This window comes from Oncorhynchus gorbuscha, linkage group LG13, assembly GCF_021184085.1.
Source record: "Oncorhynchus gorbuscha isolate QuinsamMale2020 ecotype Even-year linkage group LG13, OgorEven_v1.0, whole genome shotgun sequence".
Lineage (NCBI taxonomy): Eukaryota > Metazoa > Chordata > Actinopteri > Salmoniformes > Salmonidae > Oncorhynchus > Oncorhynchus gorbuscha.
This window is the reverse complement of record NC_060185.1, coordinates 69,729,564-69,757,049: the sequence shown is the minus strand read 5'-3', so window position 1 is coordinate 69,757,049 and position 27,486 is coordinate 69,729,564. Positions and strand designations below refer to the sequence as shown.

The following is a 27,486-nucleotide window of genomic DNA, read 5'->3' as shown; positions in this document are numbered from 1 at the left end:
AAAGCATCCCGGCCCCAAGTTTTTGGGTCCGTTACGCCTCCACCGGGGGCCCGGCCAGATGGCACTACCCACTAAGAGGGTTTTACTGCGGCTAAAGACGACCGGGCAGAGCTTGCCCGCCTCCCTCCTCCCTGCTGGCTGTGCCAATTGTGCTCCCCTCTACCCCCTCCTCGCCACCCCACCCAATATTTCAGTCATGATTATCCAGCACCAGACAATCCTTTAAAAGCCAAAAGGGCATAACTGCAGCACAGCAAGAACCTTCAGCTGCTGGGGTACGAGCAGACTTTCTTACTAAGCTGCTGAGGAAAGTCAAACTTGTGTATGGGCTCAGAAACCACGTTAAAACTCTACTCTAGAACTTTATATTTTTCTAGTGTGGACACGTACACATGCGGGTGGACCGACAAACAGACAGTACCTAGAAACAGACAGACAGACAGTACCTAGAGACAGACATACATACAGTACCTAGAGACAGACAGACAGTACCTAGAAACAGAACAGAGAGTACCTAGAGACAGACAGACATACAGTACCTAGAGACAGACAGACATACAGTACCTAGAGACAGACAGACAAGCAGACAGTACCTAGAGACAGACATACATACAGTACCTAGAGACAGTCAGACAGACAGTACCTAGAGACAGCCAGCCAGCCAGCCAGCCAGCCAGCCAGCCAGCCAGCCAGCCAGCCAGCCAGCCAGCCAGACAGACAGACAGACAGACAGACAGACAGACAGACAGACAGACAGACAGACAGACAGACAGACAGACAGACAGACAGACAGACAGACAAGTCCAGTTGTTTACGGTATTCCACAATCTTACTCTGGGTGAGCCGAGTTATCCCCAGCGCTGTGGCTAGCTGTGCCATTAAGATGGGTCAAGGGATGTATGGATCACTTCTCTCAGGTGAGAGAATAATAAGAAAATTGTGCTTGTGGTCTGAAAAATCAATACATTCATCTCACAGCCTGGGAGAGGAGAGCTGACCTGTCTATTGGTTCTGAGAGGAGCTGCATGTGCTGGGTGATGGGGTTGGGTAGCACCATTTCTTTTTTTTTGACAAATAGGAATTCTCTAAGTTAAAACTAAGCTTGGCCACATATTGGAAGCTAATATCATTCATTTGCATCCTGGTTGCTCAATGAAAATCTTGATCACTGTGAAAGAAACAATGTTTTAAGACGACATGCTATAATGCCTTTGTAACACTTCATAAAAGTGTGTGTGTGCCGTTATCTTCAATTACTAATTTGTATTTATTTATTCAATTTATTCTCATAAACGTTAGCATCATTATTCTCATAATCATAATTATTGTTACTAATGTATAGCAGTAGTAATAGTAGTGTGAGCGTTGTATAAATCTGCTATTGTTCACATAATCACTTTTGCTATTTTTACAATGATAATCCTTTTGATTATTTGATCATATTTTCCATACAGTAATATGAATGCTAAAGTACGTCAGCGTGTCTTTATTCTCATAGTATAATAGACAAGGACCCTCCGGTCTAAGTTGAGTGAAAATGTACTTGATGTGATAGTGACGTGTGGTTGTCTCACCTAGCTATCTTCAGATGAGTGGCCCAACTGTAAGCCTCTCCGGATAGAGCGTCTACTAAATTACTTAACACGTCAATGTAAATGTAAGTAATATGTCTGCCATGCTCACTAACTGAAAGGCTACACTCTACTATTTGCCTCTCAGATCCCAATAATCAATGTCTTACAAGACGACATGTGTGCACTAAGGGGCACAAAGCCGTGTTGGAGCCCAGATCGCTGAAGCAGACGGACGAGACGCGGTGCAGACAAATACTCCGCTTAACCCAATCCTGGGCACATGTAGCACAGCTCTCCCTAGATTTGTCAAGGCTTCGTCCTATGTCTGCTATTATCCACTTCATTTCATTCTAGTGATCAAATTCCTATCCACTTAGGCCTCTCATCTCTAACTCAAAGGGAATAAATAAAAGCAAACTTTATTGCTCAGCACCCTGAAACAAGTAAAGGGGGGAAGGGGAGAAGAAGGAAAGAAATCTCCAAATCATTCGGATCAAGTCAATAACACTGGAATATTTATGAAGGCTGGAAGCCAGCCTGCCCTAAAACCCAAACTCCAGCAATCCTGAATTATAAATTGGTATTGATTTTTGTTGTGTTGTGTTGTGTTGTGTTGTGTGTGTGTGTGTGTGTGTGTGTGTGTGTGTGTGTGTGTGTGTGTGTGTGTGTGTGTGTGTGTGTGTGTGTGTGTGTGTGTGTGTGTGTGTGTGTGTGTGTGTGTGTGTGTGTGTGTGTGTGTGTGTGAAACCCTTTGTGGAGAAGGATAAGAGTGTAGACAGGGTGGCGTAAGGTCTACTGTATGTACATGTATCTTTGTTTTATATGTTTTAGGGTTTTACAAAGGTTTTATAAGGGTTTTATAAGGGTTTTATATGTTTTATAAGCATATGTCTATATGTCTATGACTGAGTGTATGTAAACACACATTTTACTATGGCTTTGAGCCTCCATTTTGTTTGTAATGTCTGTGTTTTCTGTGTTAACATGTGTGCACATGCATGCTTGTGCGCGCTCCCAAGTGGGTGTATGCGTGCATGTGGGCACGTGACTATGTGTGTGTGTGTGTGTGTGTGTGTGTGTGTGTGTGTGTGTGTGTGTGTGTGTGTGTGTGTGTGTGTGTGTGTGTGTGTGTGTGTGTGTGTGTGTGTGTGTGTGTGTGTGTGTGTGTGTGTGTGTGTGTGTGTGTGTGTGTGTGTGTGTGTGTGTGTGTGTGTGTGTGTGTGTGTGTGTGTGTGTGTGTGTGTGTGTGTGTGTGTGTGTGTGTGTGTGTGTGAGGAGAGGGTGGTGAAAGCAATAGGGTCTCATCCTGCCTGGCATCAGAGGAGCATGAAATATAGATGATCCTGCATCCCCGGAGAGATATGTAGAAAGTGCATAACAAAGTCCTGATTCACACACACAAAGAGACAAACCTTAGAAACTATGGGACTTCAACTGTCTTTAACCCCACTGCTAAAAGACTCAACTTGATAGACAACCTACACTACAATATAGTGGGAATATTCTAAAGAATTCCATCTGAGCAATAAAGATAAAATATCATGGTTTGGTTTCTGATTCATCAACTGCATCACTGACTGTTTTGTCCCCAGTTAAACTGTCTCTGGGAGACGTTGCAACTACATCTCTTGGTGAACTGTTTCTATGTAATATTGCTATTGGATTGGTTTTAGGATGTTATTGGTTCACAGGTTAAGCCCTATGAGAGGTAAGTACTAGGTTTATAAACATGATACCATGTTCTATTTCCTAGTTTGTAAGTTGATCATAAATTCTAATTATATAGGTGGCATCTGTGTGTTGATCCTGTGAGCCGGTGTTACTGATGAGCTCTGGGGGCGAGGACTGTTTACGGTGATGCACTGGATCCCTTCGACTTCCCCCAGTGTGCTCTCTCTCTCTCTCTCTCTCTCTCTCTCTCTCTCTCTCTCTCTCTCTCTCTCTCTCTCTCTCTCTCGCTCTCGCTCTCTCTCTCTCTCTCTAACTCTCTCTCTCTCTCTCTCTCTCGTGGCCGGACCCTCTCCTGCGACCCTCAACATATCAAATCTCTGAATCTTTATATAGAAATCAATACCCTCTTAATCTGCTCCTCTTCCACCCTCCCTCTCTCCATCCATCCCTCTCTCCCTCTGTCCTCCTACCCCATCCTGTCTCATTCTCACTCACTCACACCACCCCCCCGTCCCTCCTCATCCACACCTCCACCCTTTCTGTCCTCCATCCACTGTTTGGCTCCCTCCTTCCCTTCCTCTCTGGCACTGTTGTGGCTGGTTCGGGCATGCCGAGTCCAGATTGCACCCTCACACTACGAAAAATCCAAAGGATGAAAAATGAAACCTGCTTGCCAATGAAATGAAATACCCTACATTGCAGACCAACCTTCATAATCTGAGGGGTTGTTCACCATGTTAGATATCCATAAAGATTAATGTATGCTCCAGCTATGAGGGTTAAGTGTCTTACTCACGGGTGGAACCCCCAGCAAACAGGGATGTGAACCAACAACAGACAACTCTTATTTTCAAGTCAGACACTGTTTTTAGGGCTATACTGTATATCAGGGGTGTTACATACAACCTGTGGGCCGTTAACTGTTATGAATGCTTATAGCAAGGCTTATAATGCACTATGGGCTGATAATAGGCACTATAAGTGCATTCATACAAGCTAGCAGCTCTTATCCTGCATCAAATGACCTCCTCACCTCATCACATCTGTTTGGCAGGACTGGGCTCATGGATGGACCGACTTAATTAGCCACACCTCACTCCTCCTCCTGATTAACCACCGAGTGTGTGTGTGTGTGTGTGTGTGTGTGTGTGTGTGTGTGTGTGTGTGTGTGTGTGTGTGTGTGTGTGTGTGTGTGTGTGTGTGTGTGTGTGTGTGTGTGTGTGTGTGTGTGTGTGTGTGTGTGTGTGTGTGTGTGTGTGTGTGTGTGTGTGTGTGTGTGTGTGTGTGTGTGTGTGTGTGTGTGTGTGTGTGTGTGTGTGTGTGTGTGTGTGTGTGTGTGTGCGTGCGTGTGTGTCTGTGTCGGTGGGGGTTGGACAGAACGGAGGGTTAACTGTGCATTCTTAATTGGGTAAACACTCGACTGATTGGCGAGAGAGAGGGGGAGAGAGAGAGATGGAAGGAAAGAGAGAGAGAGGGGGAGAGAGACAGATGAGAAGACAGAAAGGAGAGAGAGAGGGGGAGAGAGAGAGATGGAAGGAAAGAGAGAGGAAAGAGAGAGGGGAGAGAGAGAGATGGAAGGAAAGAGAGAGAGAGGGGGAGAGAGAGAGATGGAAGGAAAGAGAGAGAGAGGGGGAGAGAGAGAGATGGAAGGAAAGAGAGAGAGAGGGGGAGAGAGAGAGATGGAAGGAAAGAGAGAGAGATGGAAGGAAGAGATGGAAGAAGAGAGAGAGGGGGAGAGAGAGAGATGGAAGGAAAGAAAGAGAGAGAGAGGGGAGAGAGAGAGATGGAAGGAAAGAGAGAGAGATGGGGAGAGAGAGAGATGGAAGGAAAGAGAGAGAGAGGGGGAGAGAGAGAGATGGAAGGAAAGAGAGAGAGAGCCCATTGTGGATGAGGGAGTTGGCCGGTATCAGAGGTGGATCATCATAGTAGTAGGCTGCTGCCCCATGGTTTCACAATCAGCTGAGTTAAAGAAAGTGGAGCGCTATCTTCCATGGCACACAGATCGCTAGGCAGAACAGAGCCAATGGCCCAGATTGGATTGAGGTAAAGGACTGGGAAGGGGGGATGCGGGGAGCAGGTGGGTGTTTGGGGTGCGAAGGCATTCAGGCTAAGCCTGGGCTGTTGAGTCGATGACAGGGTGGGAGTGGGGGGCTCGGTGAGGGGTCCCTGGTGATGTTTACAGATTACATCCCACCCCGTGTTGGCTCTTTGAAAGCCACGGGAGGCAGCAATATGTCAACAAACGGGGATCGATAGCTTTTCTCTCACCAACGGCTAGCGAGGGGATAACGGCAGCATTAGTGACAGGCAGGCTCTGGAGGGAAGGCAGGCAAGTTTAGCGGCTGTCAGGCCCTTGGGGGGGAAGGGGGCCCTGCCAGTACCAGGGATTTTCCCAGTTCCCATGCCCCCACATGGAGCGCTACTCTGAGTGGCAAGATATCTTTTCCCCACTGGTGAATTGGTTTATGGGCAACCCCGGGCCAGTGCACACTCCCCCCCCACCCATCAGCCATGCCCCACCCTGGGCACCCGCTGGAGGCCCTGGCTCCATGGAATCACCCAGACGGATATTACCACAAGCTGTGAACGCTAGGACAGGTAGCGAAACAACCCTTCTGTTCCCCACCGCCTGCCAACAGGGTGACTTGCCAGCTTCGGAGCCCCCGTGCAACAGAGGGAGAGTGAAGTGTGTTATACTCACAGAGCCTTCAGGTTTTAAGGGACTGGAATGCACTCCTCTGAATGGAAAATGGAGGATGATTGTTTAATGGCAACATCTGTATTTGAATAAATCGCTGGAGGAGATTCCGCCTCCTTGAGGAAAATGCAAAGATTCATTAACAAGTTGGAGAGTCATACGGGGTGGATATGAATATTACATCTCCTCAGAGAAGCAAAGCAAAATGTGTTCACGCCAAATAGAGGTAGGAACAATAACATGTTTTTGTGGGAGCATAGTTCACCAGAGGCAACTAGTGGTATCATGTTATCCCAGGGTAAAGTGCGATCATGGCTATAGTTGTGTGGTATTTTATATTAGGGGAGCTGCATTGTGTGTGTGTGTGTGTGTGTGTGTGTGTGTGTGTGTGTGTGTGTGTGTGTGTGTGTGTGTGTGTGTGTGTGTGTGTGTGTGTGTGTGTGTGTGTGTGTGTGTGTGTGTGTGTGTGTGTGCGTGCGTGCGTGCGTGCGTGCGTGCGTGCGTGCGTGCGTGCGTGCGTGCGTGCGTGCGTGTCTGTGCCTGTGTGTCTGTGTGCGTATGCGTGTGTGCGCGTGTGTTTGTGTGTGTGTGTGTGTGTGTGCGTAGGTTGGAATAGATACCCTGCTGAAAGGCGAGAGGGGTGAACCACAAACACTGGCACTGATATTTCCCTCTTACCCTGTGGAGCAGTCGTCAAGGTCGTCTGGGCTAACCCAGACACAAACACATAAATACATGAGCACACACCGAGTAGTAGACGAGCTACAGTACTAGGAGTAGGGTAGAGTGGCTATCTACTGTATATAGTGATGACTTAAGAGGAAGAGAAAACAAATGACTTCATGTTGAGTTGTTGCATCACTTAGCAGAGCCAGAGGGGTGGCAGTCATTGATATGATTACAGTACAATAAACACACTGCAGGTACCCTCACACGAACACACACACACCTCACAGTGTCAAATGACCTAATTTCTCCTGTCCCCAGTGCTAGTTCTGCCACCATCAGTTCTCAGATCAAACAAGTCCTCTCTCTCTCTCTCTCTCTCTCTCTCTCTCTCTCTCTCTCTCTCTCTCTCCCGCTCTCAGACCATTTTGCTGAAAGTCGTGAAGAAGCAGTGGTAGGCCGTCCCCCCTTGTGTGAGGGACGGGATACACTGAATAATTGAACCAGAAGACCAGGCCACCTGCAGGAGCTTTCAACAGTCCCCCATCCATATTTTACACCTACACCACTGTCTCTGACCCCCCACTCCCAGAACATACACACACACACACACGCACGCACGCACGCACGCACGCACGCACACGCTGTGTCTCATCCCTCCACCCATCGCCCCTGAAATACCCTAACGGCAACACCAGACCAGGTGACCCTCATAATGCCTATGTGATAAAAAGCCGTTAAAACAATGTCTACAAGTGAGCAACTGTCTTCAATAACATGCAAGCCCAATGCAAAATCATGTAATAGCACTTGCACCCATAACCTGTCTCCTAAAAACATAACCCCGGACAAACGACCCATAAAACCTGGCAACCCCTTCCTCTCTCTCGGCCCTGACTCATCCCACTTCCAGAACCTCATTTTTTCCCCCTTTCAATTTCTACCCAGGCTGTGCCGAGTAATGTCCTGCTTTTATTGTAAATCTATACTCTTAATCTGGCCGGCTCCCATGTGCTCGCTGGTCGATCAATAGGCTGTGATTGCTGGGAAGGATCCGGAGAGGCTGATAACCCCATCACCCCCAGCAGAGTTAACCCTCACTTGGAGCGGTCAGTCAGTCCAGCCCTGAAAACGTGCGTGCACGCATCCACACACATATATATTGCTAATGACGTTGTCTGTGTCCACACGTTAACAGAAGTCTGCACCTGATAGATGACATTCCTTTACATCTCTACTCTATTGATGAGCATATGAAATATGAGGGGGTTTTAATATACATGTCAGGATTTACTTCCAAGAGAGCTTGCATAATACCCCTACAACCGGTACAACGAATGATGGGCAGCTTCGCGAGTCACTCATAAAGAGCAACCGACACCAAGAGGGACGGCCCTAAACAAATGTCCATTGACAGACTGTAGGGGATGGCTAGTGGTTCGTACTGTAGAACAGATCATGGAGAGCTGTGAGGGGTGGGGGAATGAAGGAACGTTGAATGGTGAGGGCGCCTCTTTCCATCTCCCATGTCCCTCGCCACTTAACCCCCGAGAGAATGACATCAAAAGCAGCAAATGGTCCTAGTGGAAGTGGGAGGGGGTGAGTGAGGGAGGGAGGGAGGGAGGGAGGGAGGGAGGGAGGGAGGGAGGGAGGGAGGGAGGGAGGGAGGGAGGGAGGGAGGGAGGGAGGGAGGGAGGGAGGGAGGGAGGGAGGGAGGGAGGGAGGGAGGGAGGGAGGGAGGGAGGGAGGGGAATGGTGGGGGGGCATGTCTCCCATGTCCAGCAGGTAGACCCATTACGGTAAGAGGGTGAAGGGAGAGGGGAAGATAGAGGGAGACAGAGGTAGATTAGGGCCAGTGAGGTCTATACTGGGTAATTAGCCACTGGTCCCCCAGTAAGCTCTGACAGTCTCTGAGAATTTATGGTCCCACTCGGGGAACTGGCCGGCCATCTAAATGCAATATTAGCTTGTAATAACACCTGTTTAAAGGCCCGCAACCCAATATTTCACCCCGGCCCTTTGGCGCTTTCTGCTTGCTTCAGCAGGATTCTCCCCATTAAATGATAGCACTAGATACAAACTGCTTCCTGGTTTTAGATGGAGGGTCGACCTCAGAGTCCAACCAACTAAATGTACCCCCTACCCTTCCATTATTCTGTTTACAGGGGCAAGTGTGTATGTCCAATGTGATATGTCACAGAGAAGGCATGTAAGACATGTTTAAGGCAGGAGTAATGCAGAGTCAATGATGGCAAGAGAAAAGAGGACACTGTCACCAAACCCTCATAAGATTGTTTTCTGAATGAAGTTGCTTCAATATCATCATTATATAGACACTATACAGGGAGTGTGTGCGCTTGCATGCATTTGATTATGTGTGTGTGTGTGTGTGTGTGTGTGTGTGTGTGTGTGTGTGTGTGTGTGTGTGTGTGTGTGTGTGTGTGTGTGTGTGTGTGTGTGTGTGTGTGTGTGTGTGTGTGTGTGTGTGTGTGTGTGTGTGTGTGTGTGTGTGTGTGTGTGTGTGTGTGTGTGTGTGTGTGTGTGTGTGTGTGTGTGTGTGTGTGTGAGATAGAGCGTCTGCATGTGTGCATGTCTCTAAGCGGGGAGGGGGGCATGAATTGACAGCAATAACTGCTTTACAGTGGCGACTGATGGGGGTGATTTGCATCGCTGGTCACCAATAGCAACCCTCCACCCACCCTGCCACCCTGGCTAACTGATTTATCTGTTGGTTTAAGGAGCTTGAGATGGCGTTCCCATAAATCCTATACTTCTTAATAGGGCACTAAAATGCAGTGATACAGGCCGTCGACCACTAAATCAAGAGCCGGGCTTGTCGCCGGTAAACACTTCGGAATTGTTTGGGAGGGGTATAACGAGCGTGGCGATGTTGGGGTGACCACTGACACACACACACACTCTAGTTGATGCTGTGGCACAGGGACATTCCTGCAGATCTCTACCCTAGGATTGGCCTGTTGGGATTTCAGAGTGGATGGATATGTGGTATGTAGTCGTGCGTGTTAGTGTGTGTGTGTTGAAAGTAGCGTCGTTGTGAAGATATATGCTAGAGATATGACTAGAGGAAATAATATGCGATCTGACCCTGATTCCTGAAAACACAGCGTGACACGATCTCTGTGGCTTTGGACTGCAACACCTAACAAAGGCACCCCATGGCAACAAGAGGTGAGAAGACGTGTGTGTGTGTGTGTGTGTGTGTGTGTGTGTGTGTGTGTGTGTGTGTGTGTGTGTGTGTGTGTGTGTGTGTGTGTGTGTGTGTGTGTGTGTGTGTGTGTGTGTGTGTGTGTGTGTGTGTGTGTGTGTGTGTGTGTGTGTGTGTGTGTGTGTGTGTGTGTTTTGACTGTATGTGTGGGTCACTGGTTTTCGGGCTCCTAGCTCTCCTGTCCCTGGCCATTCTCCAAGCTCAGTCTAACGAGCCAACATGGATTTGGTAATGAGCTCTGTGCCCTCGGAGGCCAATACTGTCCTTTTGGAGGAGGTCACTATAACCCAGCCAGCCTGACAGGCCCAATGATACAGACACAACCATGAAGACCTGGTCCTGCTCACCTGCTTGGGCCCACTGTCAAAGTTCTACCAGTGAAAGACAGACGGAGGGAACAAAGGTGTCCTTACCTGTCAATGATGACCGGGTCAGAGGGCGTCTCATTGCGGTTTCCACAGCTCTTCTTGTCACAACAACGACTAGGGGAAAAAGGAAGATACAAATGATTATCACACTCACGTTTACTAAAAAAAAGTACTGTCATTTGTTGCTATCATTTGTTGGACTGTCTCTGGTAACAGTGGGCATACTGCCAGCATGCTATGGAGTCAGGGAGGAATCATGTACAATCTGCTGATTGTCAACACATTGCCCTGCCCTTCTTCTCCTCCTCACCCCTCTGTCCCCAGAACCCCCGTCCCCCCACCTTGACCCACGATCCAGCTGGGCAGGGATCCAGCCAAGGTCACTCTCATTGACTTGTTGACAGTTTGGACAGCGCCCAGTGATGGCCCGGCCGGCCCGGTGCTGAGCCACCTCCCTCTCTCTCCATCCCCTCCACTCGTCCATCCTGCCCCCCGTGCCATCACCATGGCCACCCTGGTCTTTCCCAGGTCTGTGCCACTGCCTCTCTGCCCCTACCCACTGCTTATGTGGTGGTATGCCATTTCAGAAGGGGGTCTGAATTCAGCCAAATGTACTCTTCTGTGGTGGTTGGTCGCCATGCAATGGTGGACAATGACGCCTCGTGACCACCAGATGCATCAAACTCTTTGCATGCTGGTGGAAGTCATTCATTTTCAATGGAGCAGTCCGCAACGCTACATTGGGGGTGCCACACTAGGCCGCGTGCTTCAATATGTTCAACTTGTGCATTGCTTTACCGCGCGATGATTAGCTGGCTAGCTTTTAGCTGGATGAAACGTGAGGCACATGTGCATAACGTACGGAAAATGTGGGCCAGACATCCGGCCAAACAAAATGCATATGCATCTGGTGGACATTGGGTGTAGGGATTGTTTTCCCATTCATTCGGATTGAAGCCAGCGTAATTATATTGTATGAACTGAAAGAGGGGCTTTCCGTTCACACAATGCTTTGTTGGTAGTGGAACTACTTTCCATTTAGTGATAATTACATTGGATTCAGAACATGTATTTAGATTCAACATATGCATTTTGTACATTTATGTTCAAAATCCGTTGTTTCATGTAGTGACTAAATTGAAATGGGAGTCCTGATTCTGCGGGTTGTTACAATAACTTAGGTCCCATTTTAAATATAAATGTGTTATTCTAAAGGTAATTGAAACAAACCCTCTTATTCTTAAAAATGAATCATATTGCATGACCTGCTGAGGACCAATTATGCTTACACACTCACCCCATGCTGTCATGAATCAAATTGCCATTTGACAAACAAGCTTCAAATCGAGCCACCGAATGCCAAATGAACCCAGTTTATAAATCATTTATCACATCGTTTGATCTGTAAGTAGAAGAAAAACAAACTGAGCACTGTTTTCTTGCCTGGTCTTTGTGTGTGTGACTGTTGCCATAGAGCGTGCCACAATAATTTATTCCCACAGCTACTTGGAACCATTAGCAAAGTTCCAGGAGACCAATTAGCATTGGAAACCCAATGGTGCTGCTGTGGTGACAACCTCCTCAAACTGAGAAAGAAGTGTTATAAACAAACTGGACCCCAGGAGCACTGCCGGGCCCCTTGGGGGACCCGGGGCCCTTCGCACACGAAAACAAACCTTGGCTGAGCGTCCACAATACCGCCTTAATGACGTTTCCCCCCGGGCCCGCGCAGGCTAACACCCCGGCTAGCTAATGACTGAGAACACAGACCAGTGAGTCAGATGAGCCCCACAAGACAACAACACTGGATATCCAGTCAGTGTTACTATGGTTTCTTCAGCTACAGCCGAGATATAGTACAGGATATCCAGTCAACGTTACTATGGTTTCTTCAGCTACAGCCGAGATATAGTACAGGATATCCAGTCAGCGTTACTATGGTTTCTTCAGCTACAGCCGAGATATAGTACAGGATATCCAGTCAACGTTACTATGGTGTCTTCAGCTACAGCCGAGATATAGTACAGGATATCCAGTCAACGTTACTATGGTGTCTTCAGCTACAGCCGAGATATAGTACAGGATATCCAGTCAGTGTTACTATGGTTTCTTCAGCTACAGCCGAGATATAGTACAGGATATCCAGTCAGCGTTACTATGGTTTCTTCAGCTACAGCCGAGATATAGTACAGGATATCCAGTCAGCGTTACTATGGTTTCTTCAGCTACAGCCGAGATATAGTACAGGATATCCAGTCAACGTTACTATGGTTTCTTCAGCTACAGCCGAGATATAGTACAGGATATCCAGTCAACGTTACTATGGTTTCTTCAGCTACAGCCGAGATATAGTACAGGATATCCAGTCAACGTTACTATGGTTTCTTCAGCTACAGCCGAGATATAGTACAGGATATCCAGTCAACGTTACTATGGTTTCTTCAGCTACAGCCGAGATATAGTACAGGATATCCAGTCAACGTTACTATGGTGTCTTCAGCTACAGCCGAGATATAGTACAGGATATCCAGTCAGTGTTACTATGGTTTCTTCAGCTACAGCTGAGATATAGTACAGGATATCCAGTCAGCGTTACTATGGTTTCTTCAGCTACAGCCGAGATATAGTACAGGATATCCAGTCAACGTTACTATGGTGTCTTCAGCTACAGCCGAGATATAGTACAGGATATCCAGTCAGTGTTACTATGGTTTCTTCAGCTACAGCCGAGATATAGTACAGGATATCCAGTCAGCGTTACTATGGTTTCTTCAGCTACAGCCGAGATATAGTACAGGATATCCAGTCAACGTTACTATGGTGTCTTCAGCTACAGCCGAGATATAGTACAGGATATCCAGTCAACGTTACTATGGTGTCTTCAGCTACAGCCGAGATATAGTACAGGATATCCAGTCAACGTTACTATGGTGTCTTCAGCTACAGCTGAAAAATAGTACTCAAGCCATGAGCCTGAGCATGGGCAGTGCTGGTCCAGCGAGTTCCACAGCACAGAAACAGAGGCCAAAATCACAGATACTGTAGCTTACTTGAAGATTTGCCGATATAGCTCAAAAAGGACCCACACCGGATCAACAATAAGAAGTGAGCCTGGTGTGCCAGTTTTAGCCCCAGATAGGCACCATGCCTTGGTCAATAGCATCATTACCATTGGCTCTCCAGCCAGCCAGGCCCACTTCAAATGATCCCCACAAGTGGAATCTACTTAAGCACCAAACCAGGTTGTCTCAGCATTGTTCGAAGCTGAACTATCAGAGTTTAGCTTTAAAAAACAAGAGAAGCCTTCAAAGGCTCCCTGAGGAACCTGAAGACGGGCATCAGAGGGAGGGAGAACAGAGCCAGTCTGTTGGATCACAGGCCTGTGATAAGATGCGAACACAGTGAATGGCTGTCAATGGAAGGCTGGTTTTCAAAGGGCAAGTGCTGTAATTACCCAGCCCAAACATGAGGTCTGTGGCCAGACCTAATCATATGCGGTAGCCAGGCAGGCAGGCAGCCGGCTTGGCTGGGAGAGGACGCCCGTGGCAAGCCTTTCTCTCTCACACGGCATGCCTTCTTCCAGCCTGGCACCGGGGCTAGTGCACAGAGCCCAGTCCATGGTACAGTCCTCCGATGACTTGCCCATGCCAACTGACTACCACACAGCCCCATTTGGTGATTTTGGAAGAGCTGGTCTCAAATTAAAGAATGGGGGAAATGCTGTGTTGGTATCATGAGCCAATGCAAGTCACATTAAGTGGAATGTAGTGACAATTAAATCCACTTACTAATCAACTACTAACATATTTAAAGGAAAGATTCACCTATTTTGAATGCCTCTGAGTGATGTTCTATCGATTCCCGGGGTCATTTCCTGTTTTCATGTGTATCTGAGCTATTGCCGTAGATGCAAAACTCATCATACCCGCTGTATTTCTGCCTGCTTTACACAGGAAAACATGAAATGACCCAGGGAACCCGATAGAACATCGCTCAAAGAAGCACAAAAACTATATAACGTTCCTTTAAGTTAATATGTTTGTGTATGTCAAGCAGTGATATTTTGATGCTTAATAAATAAATGCCTTTTAAAACACTGTAAATAAAAGGGCTACGCAAAGTTCCGTACAAGTTCTTCCATTTTGATCCTACAATCTATAACTTTGTCATGTCTATCTAATTAACAACTAACAAACTTCTCAGGTGGTTCAGTGCTTTTAACTCTAAGATGAGAAAACTCCTCTGTCTTCAGAGAGTTCTAGAAAAAGGTGCAAGCCTCCAAGCAGAACTAGCATGTGCCACCACCAGGGACCACATGGCCATGCCTGAGCAGGTCCCTACCAGCTGCTACAGTATACTTCCTCTGCAGGTTGAGTGTGTTACTTTATACAGCAGCGAGCCAGGTAGCAACACCAGGCAGGACTAGATAAAGACACCTCAACCACCACGTCCCTGTCACCTGGGAGACAGAAGGGGAGATAGAGATAGATGAAGAAAGAGAGCGTGTCTCTCATCCCCTTCTCATTAGCCAATGGGAAGACGCCTTTCATCAGGGGAATGATGGTTAATAATCGCACTCAATCACTTAATGACCGACGCCGAGTGGAACCGTCATTATGAAAATGAAGCCTCGTATCCGAGGGGGGGATCTCCAAGGAGGAGACAATGGGTCCGTCTCTCAAAGAATTCCTCGCATCTTCGATATCAACCGTTTTCAACGGAATTTCAAAAACAGTGAATGTCATTCACTGTTTGAAATCAGCTTTGAAGCACGAAACAAGATGCATGAGATAACCGTGAAATAGCCCTCAGATAAGACACGATATGGTTTCCCCAGCTAGGTCATAACATTAGTACGATAATGACTAAAAGCCGTCCTTATTCATTCAAAATAACAGAGTGGTGGTTTCCATGGTTGGACGAATCATCATTCTTCCGGCGCTGTGAGAACTTTAATAAACACCCAGCTGAATGTTTCTTTGTTTCTGAACCTGTAAATATTTATTTATTGATCCAAACAATCAAAAAGTGGCTTCTCACAGTGCTAGGTGAATTCTCTTGCGTCTTACCACAGAAACTTCCAGATTCAGGTTTTGCATGAATTGCTCTTGTTTACATAGCAAAATAATACATAGGCAACTGGGTTCCAACTGTGATGACTGAGTCAGTGGAAAAGACAAAAGGCAGAGTCGACCTCAACCGCCTCCTCCCTCTTCTTTTTAGTGTACCCAACTGAGGCTTCTTGTGGGCCAAGGCGTGAAGCTCCTCAACCCCCCAGCGTCCAGGGCGGGACACACATACTCCCCCCCCCCCATTAACATGGGCCCCCATCCGGCAGACACACAGTGGGCAGATAACTACTCAGCATGGTCTTCAATCCAAATATACTTATTTAATGAGGACAACCTATAGGGCTGTATAGTGAGATGCATATAGCAGGAAAAGGTATACCTGGAGCCCAAAAATATAGAGGAATTAGGAAGCTCCTTCATGTATGCAATTCACTGATTTTGACCAATGGGACTTTAGACATATGGAAGTCAGCCAAACTAGCTGGCTGAGGTAACCTTGAGCCTTGTGATGATCACTTAAAGTGAAAGTTCACCCCAACATAAATGTTTGCCAGGAAATGGCCTGGAGTCAATAATATGTGTACGTAGATTCTGCTATATGAACCAGAAGGATCCGTGGACCCTTGATTTTGGGGTGGCGTATCCCTTTAAATGCTGCATGTTCCCCTATTGGTTAGCAGTGGATTATAGAGTGGCACTCACCTGCACATGATCTCGTGGGTGAGAAGGACGCGGCACATCTCTGGGTTTTTGTCTTGGCCCTCGTAGAGGATCGCCTGAGGAGAGGAAGAGAGCAGCAGGTATTAATGTTTGTTTAGCCTTATGAGAATCTTTTTTGGGTCACTGTACTCAAACTTGTGCTTGCCCTGTACACTTCCTGATCATAGCCCTGTAAAGGTTCTGACTACATATTATTGGAAAGGCTTTGTGCATGTGTTAGTTATCAGTGCCTGCTAAATAACTACAACAGAAATGGATTACATTTTATTTGAGTAAGTCCCACTGTAACTACGAGGTAAAAAAAACAGCTAAAACAGGACTGTAAAAAAAAAGTGTTGCTCAACCCCGCCCTGTGCAACTGGGTCCTGGACTTTCTGACGGGCCACCCCCAGGTGGTGAGGGTAGGAAACATCATCTCCACCCCGCTGATCCTCAACACTGGGGCCCCACAAGGGTGCGTTCTCAGCCCTCTCCTGTACTCCTTGTTCACCCATGACTGCATGGCCATGCACACCTCCAACTCAATCATCAAGTTTGCAGACGACACTACAGTGGTAGGCTTGATTACCAACAACGACGAGACGACCTACAGGGAGGAGGTGAGGGCCCTCGGAGTGTGGTGTCAGGAAAATAACATCTCACTCAAAGTCAACAAAACAAAGGAGATGATCATGGACTTCAGGAAACAGCAGAGGGAGCAGCCCCCTATCCTCATCGACGGGACAGTAGTGGAGAAGGTGGAAAGTTTTAAGTTCCTCGGCGTACACATCACAGACAAACTGAAATGGTCCACCCAAACAGACAGCGTTGTGAAGAAGGCGCAGCAGCGCCTCTTCAACCTCAGGAGGCTGAAGAAATTTGGATTGTCACCTAAAACACTCACAAACTTTTACAGCTGCACAATCGAGAGCATCCTGTCGGGATATATCACTGCCTGGTACGGCAACTGCTCCGCCCACAACCGTAAGGCTCTCCAGAGGGTAGTGAGGTCTGGACAACGCATCACCGGGGGCAAACTACCTGCCCTCCAGGACACCTACACCACCTGATGTCACAGGAAGGCCTAAAAGATCATCAAGGACATCAACCACCCGAGCCACTGCCTGTTCACCCCGCTATTTTCCAGAATGCGAGGTCAGTAAAGGTGCATCAAAGCTGGGACCAAGAGACTGAAAAACAGCTTCTATCTCAAGGCCATCAGACTGTTAAACAGCCATCACTAACATTAAGTGGCTGCTGCCAACATACTGACTCAAATCTCTAGCCACTTTAATAATTTAAAATTGGATGTAATAAATGTATCACTAGCCACTTTAAACAATGCCACTTTATATAATATTTACATACCCTACATTACTCATCTCATATGTATATACTGTACTCTGTACCATCTACTGCATCTTGCCTATGCCGTTCGGCCATCACTCATCCATATTTTTTTATGTACATATTCTTATTCATTCCTTTAAACTTGTGTGTATAAGGTAGTTGTTGTGAAATTGTTAGATTACTTGTTAGATATTACTGCATGGTCGGAACTAGAAGCACAAGCATTTCGCTACATTAACATCTGCTAACCATGTGTATGTGACCAATAAAATGTTATTTGATTTGATTATTAATAGGAGTCTAGACTGGAGAGATGGAGGGGGCCGTTGACAGGACAGCCCTCCTGTAGTGGAAGGCCACGTGCTGTAGAACGGCCAGGCCGGTCCTCCACCCATCCACTCGTGCACCCCTCCCAGACAGATGGCCGTGCTAGGCCCCGTAAGAGACATGCCACCTCCTGGGCATCCTTCACTGGAGCTGTCATGTCGGCCCTGGATGACGAATGACCACTGAGAGGAGCTGCTCCCTCCTTCATTCTCTCTATACCTCCGCTGCCGGAGGGATGGAGGGATTGCTTTATCCCACTCCTTTCACTCACCCAATGACCTGACCCTACCTCGTCCACCTAGGTGGTCAGTTGCCCCCGACAAGCACAGATGCACGCACACACACACACACATACACACACTCATACACCCCAAGGGGACAATACTTTTAGGATAACGACCACTTCTGCATTATTGATTCCTCCCAGCCTCCCTTCCTCTATATTAAAATCGTCCAATTTCGCCAGAAGGGGTGGGGATTTCGATGGGGACGAGAGAATGGGAGTGAGAATGTGTGTGAGGAGGAGGGAGGAGAGAAGATGTGGGGGGTATCGGGTCGATATTTATACATCATAATTTCTGATTCAAGTAGCCGCTCCACCCCCTGGAGCTAGTCTAAGAGTTTTCATGGCGTTGTGTGAGTAATACCACCATGTCAAAAAAGGTCAAGACTCAAGATTCAGCTTTTTGGAGGATGACAGGGCAGATTGAGGAGAGATATCAAACAGATATATTTGCCCAAACATTCACCATTAAAGTGAGATTATTTTGTATTCCTATTGTGTGCCACATACTGCCTTCCAGGTAAATGCATTCCATACATTATTACAGCTGAATTTGCCAATAGGAGTGTCTGAGAAGAGGCTTCTAACACACAACAGCCAATCAATAGACGCGGGCCCCCCACTGGCAGCTACAGGGCTGCCTGTCTGCAGGAGGACACACTACAGTATGCAAAGTCTGCATGTCTGTCTGTCCAAGTCTAGGCAGGAGAGAGGGATTTGAGTGGCGCACCCGTGGTAGAAATCTGCTCGTGTTGTTGTCAGGATTATTGTCTCCAGCGCGCCGTCGCTGTAGCACATTAAGGGCTATTGATTGGTTTCCGTGGCTGACGCTTTGTCGAGGACCTGGTTGCCGCATCGATCTGTGACAGCCTGACATGGCGACACAGGGAGGGCCTGATGGGCTGGGGATAAGGAGGGCCTGGTGGGCTGGGGATAAGGAGGGTAGGTGGGCTGGGGATAGGGAGGGCCTGGTGGGCTGGGGATAAGGAGGGCCTGGTGGGCTGGGGATAGGGAGGGTGGGTGGGCTGGGGATAGGGAGGGCGGGTGGGCTGGGGATAGGGAGGGCCTAGTGGGCTGGGGATAGGGAGGCCCCAGTGGGCTGGGGTTAGGGAGGATGGGTGGGATGGGGATAGGGAGGGCGAGTGGGCTGGGGATAGGGAGGGCCTAGTGGGCTGGGGATAGGGAGGGCCTAGTGGGCTGGGGATAGGGAGGGCCTAGTGGGCTGGGGATAGGGAGGGCCTAGTGGGCTGGGGATAGGGAGGGCCTAGTGGGCTGGGGATAGGGAGGCCCCAGTGGGCTGGGGTTAGGGAGGATGGGTGGGATGGGGATAGGGAGGGCGAGTGGGCTGGGGATAGGGAGGCCCCAGTGGGCTGGGGTTAGGGAGGATGGGTGGGATGGGGATAGGGAGGGCGAGTGGGCTGGGGATAGGGAGGGCCTAGTGGGCCGGTTGATAGGGAGGGCCTAGTGGGCCGGTTGATAGGGAGGGCCTAGTGGGCCGGTTGATAGGGAGGGCCTAGTGGGCTGGGGATAGGGAGGATGGGTGGGATGGGGATAGGGAGGGCCTAGTGGGCTGGGGATAGGGAGGATGGGTGGGATGGGGATAGGGAGGGCCTAGTGGGCTGGGGATAGGGAGGGCCTAGTGGGATGGGGATAGGGAGGGCCTAGTGGGCTGGGGATAGGGAGGGCGGGTGGGCTGGGGATAGGGAGGGCGGGTGGGCTGGGGATAAGGAGGGCCTGGTGGGCTGGGGATAGGGAGGGCCTAGTGGGCTGGGGATAGGGAGGATGGGTGGGCTGGGGATAGGGAAGGCCTAGTGGGCTGGGGATAGGGAGGGCCTAGTGGGCTGGGGATAGGGATGGCCTAGTGGGCTGGGAATAGGGAGGGCCTAGTGGGCTGGGGATAGGGAGGGCCTAGTGGGCTGGGGATAGGGAGGGCCTAGTGGGCTGGGGATAGGGAGGGCCTAGTGGGATGGGGATAGGGAGGGCCTAGTGGGCTGGGGATAGGGAGGGTGGGTGGGATGGGGATAGGGAAGATCTGGTGGGCTGGGGATAGGGAGGGTGGGTCAGCTGGGGATAGGGATGGCCTAGTGGGCTGAGGATAGGGAGGGTGGGTCAGCTGGGGATAGGGATAGGGAGGATGGGTGGATGGGGAGGAGTATACAGTACAGTGTGTGGTGGAGCCAGGTTGCTACATTGGTGTCAGCTGCCCCTATGTCTTCTAGTCTGACTGGTCAAGACTAATTCTTTGCCACCGGGGTACAGTAAATTGATAGTACTTTAGCTCAGCAGGTGAAATGACTGAAGGTTGTCTGTGTTCATGGGTTCAAATCCCAGAACGGATAGGTTTACATTATGTACAAAATAGGTGGTGGGTTGCAGTATGATTTGCAGTGTAAGGAGAATGCTCACCACTTTGGTCATGGAGTCTATCAACCGTACAAACAGATCTTGTTCTGTCCTGATGCCTGCAAAACACAACACAAATATGTATTAGATGTCCTGCAATTACAATGTAATAATACATGACACCAATATGGTATGTTGAAATGTTAAGCTCCATTGACAGAATAACCATTTTATGGTCATCTTACTCTGTAAATCATTTGCATAGAAGCTGCCGTGCGGTTTGGCCAAATGAAATGTCTTGAGCAACAACAATATAAACATCAGCCTAAAATGCTAATTCACTTCTTGCACAGAAAGAATAACATAAAATACTGATATCGAATAATGTCTTCTAAATTAATTATGTTATTATTTGTGTCCCCATAGTGTATTTTATGTTTTCCATCGTGCTTGTAGACCAAGATTTTCTCATGTAGACCAAGATTTTCTCATGTAGACCAAGACTTTCTCATGTAGACCAAGATTTTATCATGTAGACCAAGATTTTCTCATGTAGACCAAGACTTTCTCATGTAGAAAAAGATTTTCTCATGTAGACCAAGATTTTCTCATGTAGACCAAGATTTTCTCATGTAGACCAAGATTTTCTCATGTAGACCAAGACTTTCTCATGTAGAAAAAGATTTTCTCATGTAGACCAAGATTTTCTCATGTAGACCAAGATTTTCTCATGTAGACCAAGATTTTATCATGTAGACCAAGATTTTCTCATGTAGACCAAGATTTTCTCATGTAGACCAAGATTTTCTCATGTAGACCAATATTTTCTAACCCCTCTCAGCAAAAGTCTGTGCTCCTGAGTTTTTTTATTATTTATTGCGTTCCCGGTTGCAACTGCCGAGCTCTCCTCGCTCCCGCTGCCTTTTTCCTCGAGGACAACAAGGCATTCTCACTCACAAACAAATGAAACATCAGCCATGATTGCTTGTCTTTTATTAGCTATGCAACAGAGCGTAAATATGACATAAACATGACAGGGTTGTTCAAAAAGGATCATGGAAAACTGCTAGTTGTTGCCTGTAATTGTGTCAGGCTTCGGTGTTTTCTCACCGTTTCTGTGTGCTTTAAAAAAAAGATATACTACATATTTAGGTTGCTGTTGAATTGTACAGAACACCAACCAGTTGAGTCTTCTGTCTCCTCTCACGATATGGTCTCAAAATAAAATCCATGCCAACCGGTCGAAGCAGTACGCTTTCAATGAGCACAGATCAGTGTTAAAATGTCAAGTATTTTCCCCGATGACCAAAACAGACTTTAGGATCTGGTGGTCGTCAAGTACTATTCCAGATGTGATAAGGATTATCACTTATGTTTGTGTTGTCTTTTTTATTTCATGTTGTTTTTCCTGGAAGTGATAAAAACTAATCTGTCCACAGAGAGTAGTGAGAAGAGAGAGAACTCTGCAATATGTTTGGAGGGATTATCGTGGTCTTACCGTTACTGTAAAGGAGCTGTAGCCTGTAATGGATGCCGTTGTTGGTCTTCTCTCCATTGTACTCCTGAGAGAGTCAAAGACAAGCACAGAAAATGATCAAAATGTCTCACAGCTTTTGAGGTGACACCCCGAACCAAAGGCAACCCACTGCTGTCTTGTACGTGATCAAATATCTTTAAAAAAAAAAAAATTTTAAATTAACCAACTGGAAAAAGAAGGAATTATGCCTCTTCCTAATCTACGCTCGTCTGACTCAATCTACTCTATCACTGAAAATGTCCAACGAGACCAACGTCCCAGTCCTAATCCAAGCAGATGCCACAAGTCCTGATCTTGATCCCAACTCCTATGTCACAGGGACTTCCCAGACCAATACTGCATCCACAAGTAGGGATCATCTGAAAAGGAAACATACATCCCATAAGAGGCCAATGGACCAACCAGCATTGTTATTTGCTGTTTTAACACTGTTATTACCTTGAGGTTTCATTTTAGGAAAAAAATTCATTTGCAATTAGAAGGTAATTAGTTAAGGTAAATCACAGTGCCAGTGTGTCCACAATAACATGTCACTCTAATAATGGTAAGCAACTGAAAACATATTAATTAATGTGAACCTTTGTGATATCTACTAGATTTTTATAATCGGGAAGATAATTCTGGGGATTAATGTCTTTAAAAACACAATATTAATCCCATGAACCCTGAGGATAATCCACACCATTCTCTGATTGAGTTATACTTCTGAAGTTGCTAAGCCCTTGCTATTTTAGAATACTTGGCTAGGCCCAAATTCCCACCGCAGGGCCATAGTGAGATACAACATGGAATCTTAATCTTTCCTCCAACTCCCCTTGCTGACACGCACACAACAAACCAGCTGCCTAACTGTTGTATCGTCCAGCCAGGAATAAATCAAACAGCAACGACAAAAGGGCAAACTTAACTTTAGGAACTAAAACAACACTGTGGCTGAGGGAAAAACAACACTGTTACCACAACTATACAGAGAGATGCCGTAAGAGAGAGGAGACATTGCCTAGGTGACAGTGGCCTGTTAGCTTCGGTTGCCACGGTCACCGATGACCTCTGCTTCCAGGTGGGCCAAGTCACTCTCCCTGATCTTGTGTCACCTCTTCAACGGGCAGGCACCAGGAGAGAGGCCACATCCGCTCCCCTCTGTCTCTCTCTCCCACTCTCTCTTCCTCTCTGTATCCCTCTCTCCCTCTCTCTTTCTCTCTCCCTCTCTGTTTCTCTCTGTATTTCTCTCCCTCTCTCTTCCTCTCTGTATCCCTCTCTCCCTCTCTCTTCCTCTCTGTATCCCTCTCTCCCTCTATCTCTCCCTCTCTCTTCCTCTCTGTATCCCTCTCTCCCTCTATCTCTCCCTCTCTGTTTCTCTCTGTATCCCTCTCTCCCTCTATCTCTCCCTCTCTCTTCCTCTCTGTATCCCTCTCTCCCTCTATCTCTCCCTCTCTCTTCCTCTCTGTATCCCTCTCTCCCTCTATCTCTCCCTCTCTCTTCCTCTCTGTATCCCTCTCTCCCTCTATCTCTCCCTCTCTGTTTCTCTCTGTATCCCTCTCTCCCTCTATCTCTCACTCTCTCTTCCTCTCTGTATCCCTCTCTCCCTCTCTCTTCCTCTCTGTATCCCTCTCCCTCTATCTCTCCCTCTCTGTTTCTCTCTGTATTTCTCTCCTTCCCCTTCGCTGAGCGGTGCCAAATGTGCCGTGGAGTCTTGGCAGGGGCCCAGGGGCAGGCTGGAGGTCAAGGCAGAGGTGAATGGGCAGGGAGGACGGGAGGAGCGACCATGCCAGCTGGCTGCCGTCCCTCCTGACCGTGGGCGGAGCTGTTCTCTGTAACCTTTTACTGAGAACAACCCCCCGGCAGCACGGCAGAACAGCCCAGGCGGCAGGTAGAGAAGTGGGTTACCGTTACCACTGAGAGCACAGGTACAGCTGAACAATACAACAGAACAGAGACAGATAGGTAGCCATACACTCGTAGAAAAGAGGCTGTAGACAACAAAGGAATGGACAAGAAATGACATTTGAAATAACTGCTTAAAATGAATACAAAGGCTTTTCAAATATGCCTTTCATAAGAGGATCATCACATTTTCTCTTTATCTTGTATTGTTAAAATAAAATTACATTTAAAAAAAATAGATGTAACCTCATCATCAAAATTCCTTAAATAAAAATAGTATCTTTAATGTCTGATTTAAAGCTGAATCAAAACTGCTTTCATTCAAGCTTTTCTGCCTTCTGCTCATCACTGCCCCCCAACAGGTTAATTGGAAACTGCAAGTGCTTCTATATCTGAATGATTTCTTTGCACAACCAGCTCTCTGGATTTCTAGATTTCAATCTTTCCATGTCTCAGTTATTTCCAAGTTTTATTTTTTGTAAGAAATCTCAAAAGCTTTTCTCGTGAATGTACTTTCTCAAAATACTTTGAATTGGTATTGAATGACTTACAAAAGATACTTATAATATGGAACTCAGTTAAAGAAAAACATACAATATCTTTATTTATGAGGTGGACATAATCAATATATGTTGTACATAAAGTAAATTATCTTACATTTTTTGTAAAATTAAGTTTATGAAATTATAATAAATTGAAATCAATATAATCAAATGAGTGTATATATAATATAATAATAATATAATAATAATAATAATATAATATCATAATGCAAAGATATAGAATTCATACAAATTTAATTCACTAAAGAAATGCATTACATTACATTGCAGCGCATATAATAAATCAATTAACAATATAAGGAAAGAATATTGATCTTGACTTGACATGAAGAAAAATGAATGTGACCACAGTTTGTGTGCTACACATTCCATGTTTCAAAGCATCATTGTGCTATAGCCCTGATCCCAGCGCCAGTGCCACCCTTTTACCCCCAATGCCAGCTATACCTGGCACACACGCCCTCCTCCCCATTCCCCTTTGTGTGTGTTGGTCTTACTTTGTCTTTCTCCACAAAGTCTATGTAGGAGGTCCTCTCGATCTCCACGGGCTGGCCCTGTCGGTCGTACAGCGCCAACACAAAGTGGAAGAAGTTGGATTTGCGCAGGTTCGAGGGGGGCTGTTTTTCATAGTGAGCCCGGGCCAGACCTACACCGCTATAGATAGTAGAACGACAGAGAGGGGGATAGGGGGAGAGAAAATGGGAGCGAGAGGAGGGTGACATTTGGTTAGTACTGTGGAGACGAGGGCCACCATAGCAATTCTAAACACAGCAGGCGTTATTCAATCACAAGCTGTTTCTGTGGGTAAAACAAATGCTGTTTACTGTGTGAAACAAAAATAAAATTGCATGTGTAGTATTCCAATAATTCTAGTATGCTGCCTTGCAAAGAAGAAACCCTGGAGTAGTTGTGATTGAATAGGGCCCAGAGTCCTGAGAATTATTACTATACAACCATCGGTTTCAATTATCGAAACCTACACTTTGAGGTGTTTCAAAACATTTGAATTGTTCTGACAAGAATCAATCATCATCAGGTCAACACCTACTATATCAATACCAACTACCCCCCAAAAAAGAACATCTCTTGAAACAAAATGAATTATACTACCACAGAGATAAGGAAAAGAAGGAGAGAGAGCAGTGGAGTCGTGAGAGAGAGAGAGCGTGATAAATGAAAGGCACTTGGCCCTATGTTCACGTTCTCTGTGGGTGCCACGCGTTCCTTTGTGTTATTTGTCTCCTCGACCACCTCAACAATGTGATTTTTGGCTGGGTATCGGGGACCCCAGAAGGCAGCGTCTGCCTCTGTTCGTGCCAAGCGCTGTGGGGCACCATTCGACTTGGCAAACGCGCCACTCCTGTTTTCCCTGACCTGTCAGTCAAACTCACTCCACTTTGCCCTGCATCCCCTGGGCCTGAAGAGTAAAAGACCTCCACACACTAGGCGTACGCCGACAGACAGACACACACACACACACACACTCAAGCCTTTTCACGATTGTTTTAGAGAGGGAGGATGTCTGCTAACACGTAGCCCATACACTGCTAACCAGGGTTGGAGTTCATTTAGATTAAAAGTCAAATGTTGAAGTTAATGCCAATTCAAAGGTGACATGGTGTCGATCAGATGATGAATTAGAATTGAAAAGGTTTCACAGCTTTGGAGAGGAATTTAAATTGAAGGTTTTTGACAATCTGAATTTAATTCCATTGGTTTTGGAGAGAGAGAGGAAAATTATATCTAGAAGAAGCTGAAAGGGTGATGTTGCCACACACAATGCTTCTTGACCTGTCACTAATAACGGCAAATTATAGTGACAGGATAGAGCCATTTGAGATGCCCAAAGACACAAACATTGATATCCACTCACAACATCAAAAAATGTGTTGACACTACACAGACAGAAACGTACAAAATAAAAAACAACTGGAAACGGGCATTAATATATGTACAAACAAAATGGTGCTGAATCATGTCTTCATGTGAAGAAAATAAATGACAGGAAAGATTGCCGTGTGAAATGGACTGATTTACTTTACAGGTACCTTGTGCATTTCAACATGTGCTCTAAAAGACTGTGCATAACTGCTCGACGCCATGAAAACTACTCTTTGAGTAAGATCCATCTCTGAACATCTCATTGCTTCAAAATAAACCCATTTTTTAATCATAAAATCGATTCCTCATTCAGGAAAATGTTCAAGGATACATGAGCGTAATTGCTTTTTAAATGCAAGGACAGATCCAAATATATAAACAAACGCTTGCAGGGGGCTATAGGAGCCCTATAGTTAAATCAATGAAACATTGAAGTAATATAATGCTTTGGTACCCATCTCTGTTGAACTCGGTGGCTGATATCTCATTCATCTACACTAACTCAACAAATAACCATGTGCAATAAGAGATTCCAAACACAAAGCAGTTATGTAAAAATATTTATTCATGTGCTGCATTTGTCTTGGGGGGGCGGAGAGATTGTTTTTGGAAAGTTGCCTGGTTGCTTTCTCTCTGCGCTCATGGATATATTCCCCAGATGCTAGATTAATACAGGCGTGACCTTTCTGCACCCCTATTACCGATGCTTAATGCCTCATTTGTAACCCAGTTTGTTGAAAGCTAATTCCTGGACTCTGAGTTCTGAAAACGCAAAGACAGAAGGTTGCACAAGGGAGGATGGAGTTTTACATTGGGGGGGGGGGGGGGGGGTGAGATAAAGAGAGAGAGAGAAAGTGTGAGAAAGAGAGAGAGAGAGAGAGAGAGAGACAGAGAGAGAGAGAGAGAGAGAGAGAGCGTACCCTCCTTACAAAACCTATAAAAAGTATATTTTTTGTGTTTCACAAGCCTAAAGATTTAACAAAAAATAGATTGATTTTTTAAAATTAAATTATGTGACACAAACATTTGGTGACCGTACTACTGACCGTACTACTGCCATGGCCTACATAGTAATCTTGATGTAAACAACCACAACAGTATACTTACCTACCTATAACAATGAAAACAAGACTTGAGCCATATCACTTCCCACAATATCAGTTCCCACCTCCAACTACATGTATAAACCCCCCTTCGACACCATTACCCCAATTACGAAGCTACGCCAGAACATTGGGGATACGTTGAGAACTCCAGCCACAGCGGTTGTGCCAGAGCCAGTCTCAGCACATTCAGATCTCTCCGCACTCCATCGACACAGAAAGCTTGTTAGCGTTATTATTT

At 46.6% G+C, this 27,486-nt stretch overlaps 1 protein-coding gene across 9 annotated transcripts in view; it reads right to left on the bottom strand.

Annotated features, from left to right (window-relative positions):
* The window catches only part of LOC123993439 (transcription factor COE3-like), a 107,300-nt gene that overhangs the window by 68,711 nt on the left and 11,103 nt on the right, over positions 1 to 27,486 (bottom strand). For all 9 annotated transcript variants that reach the window (XM_046295593.1, XM_046295594.1, XM_046295596.1 and 6 more), the window contains exons 2-6: positions 24,759 to 24,915; positions 21,776 to 21,839; positions 20,341 to 20,396; positions 15,978 to 16,051; positions 10,249 to 10,317 (exon numbers count right to left, since the gene is read on the bottom strand). In XM_046295593.1, the coding sequence (XP_046151549.1) occupies positions 10,249 to 10,317; positions 15,978 to 16,051; positions 20,341 to 20,396; positions 21,776 to 21,839; positions 24,759 to 24,915 (420 nt within the window). The remainder of the gene's footprint in view (positions 1 to 10,248; positions 10,318 to 15,977; positions 16,052 to 20,340; positions 20,397 to 21,775; positions 21,840 to 24,758; positions 24,916 to 27,486) is intronic.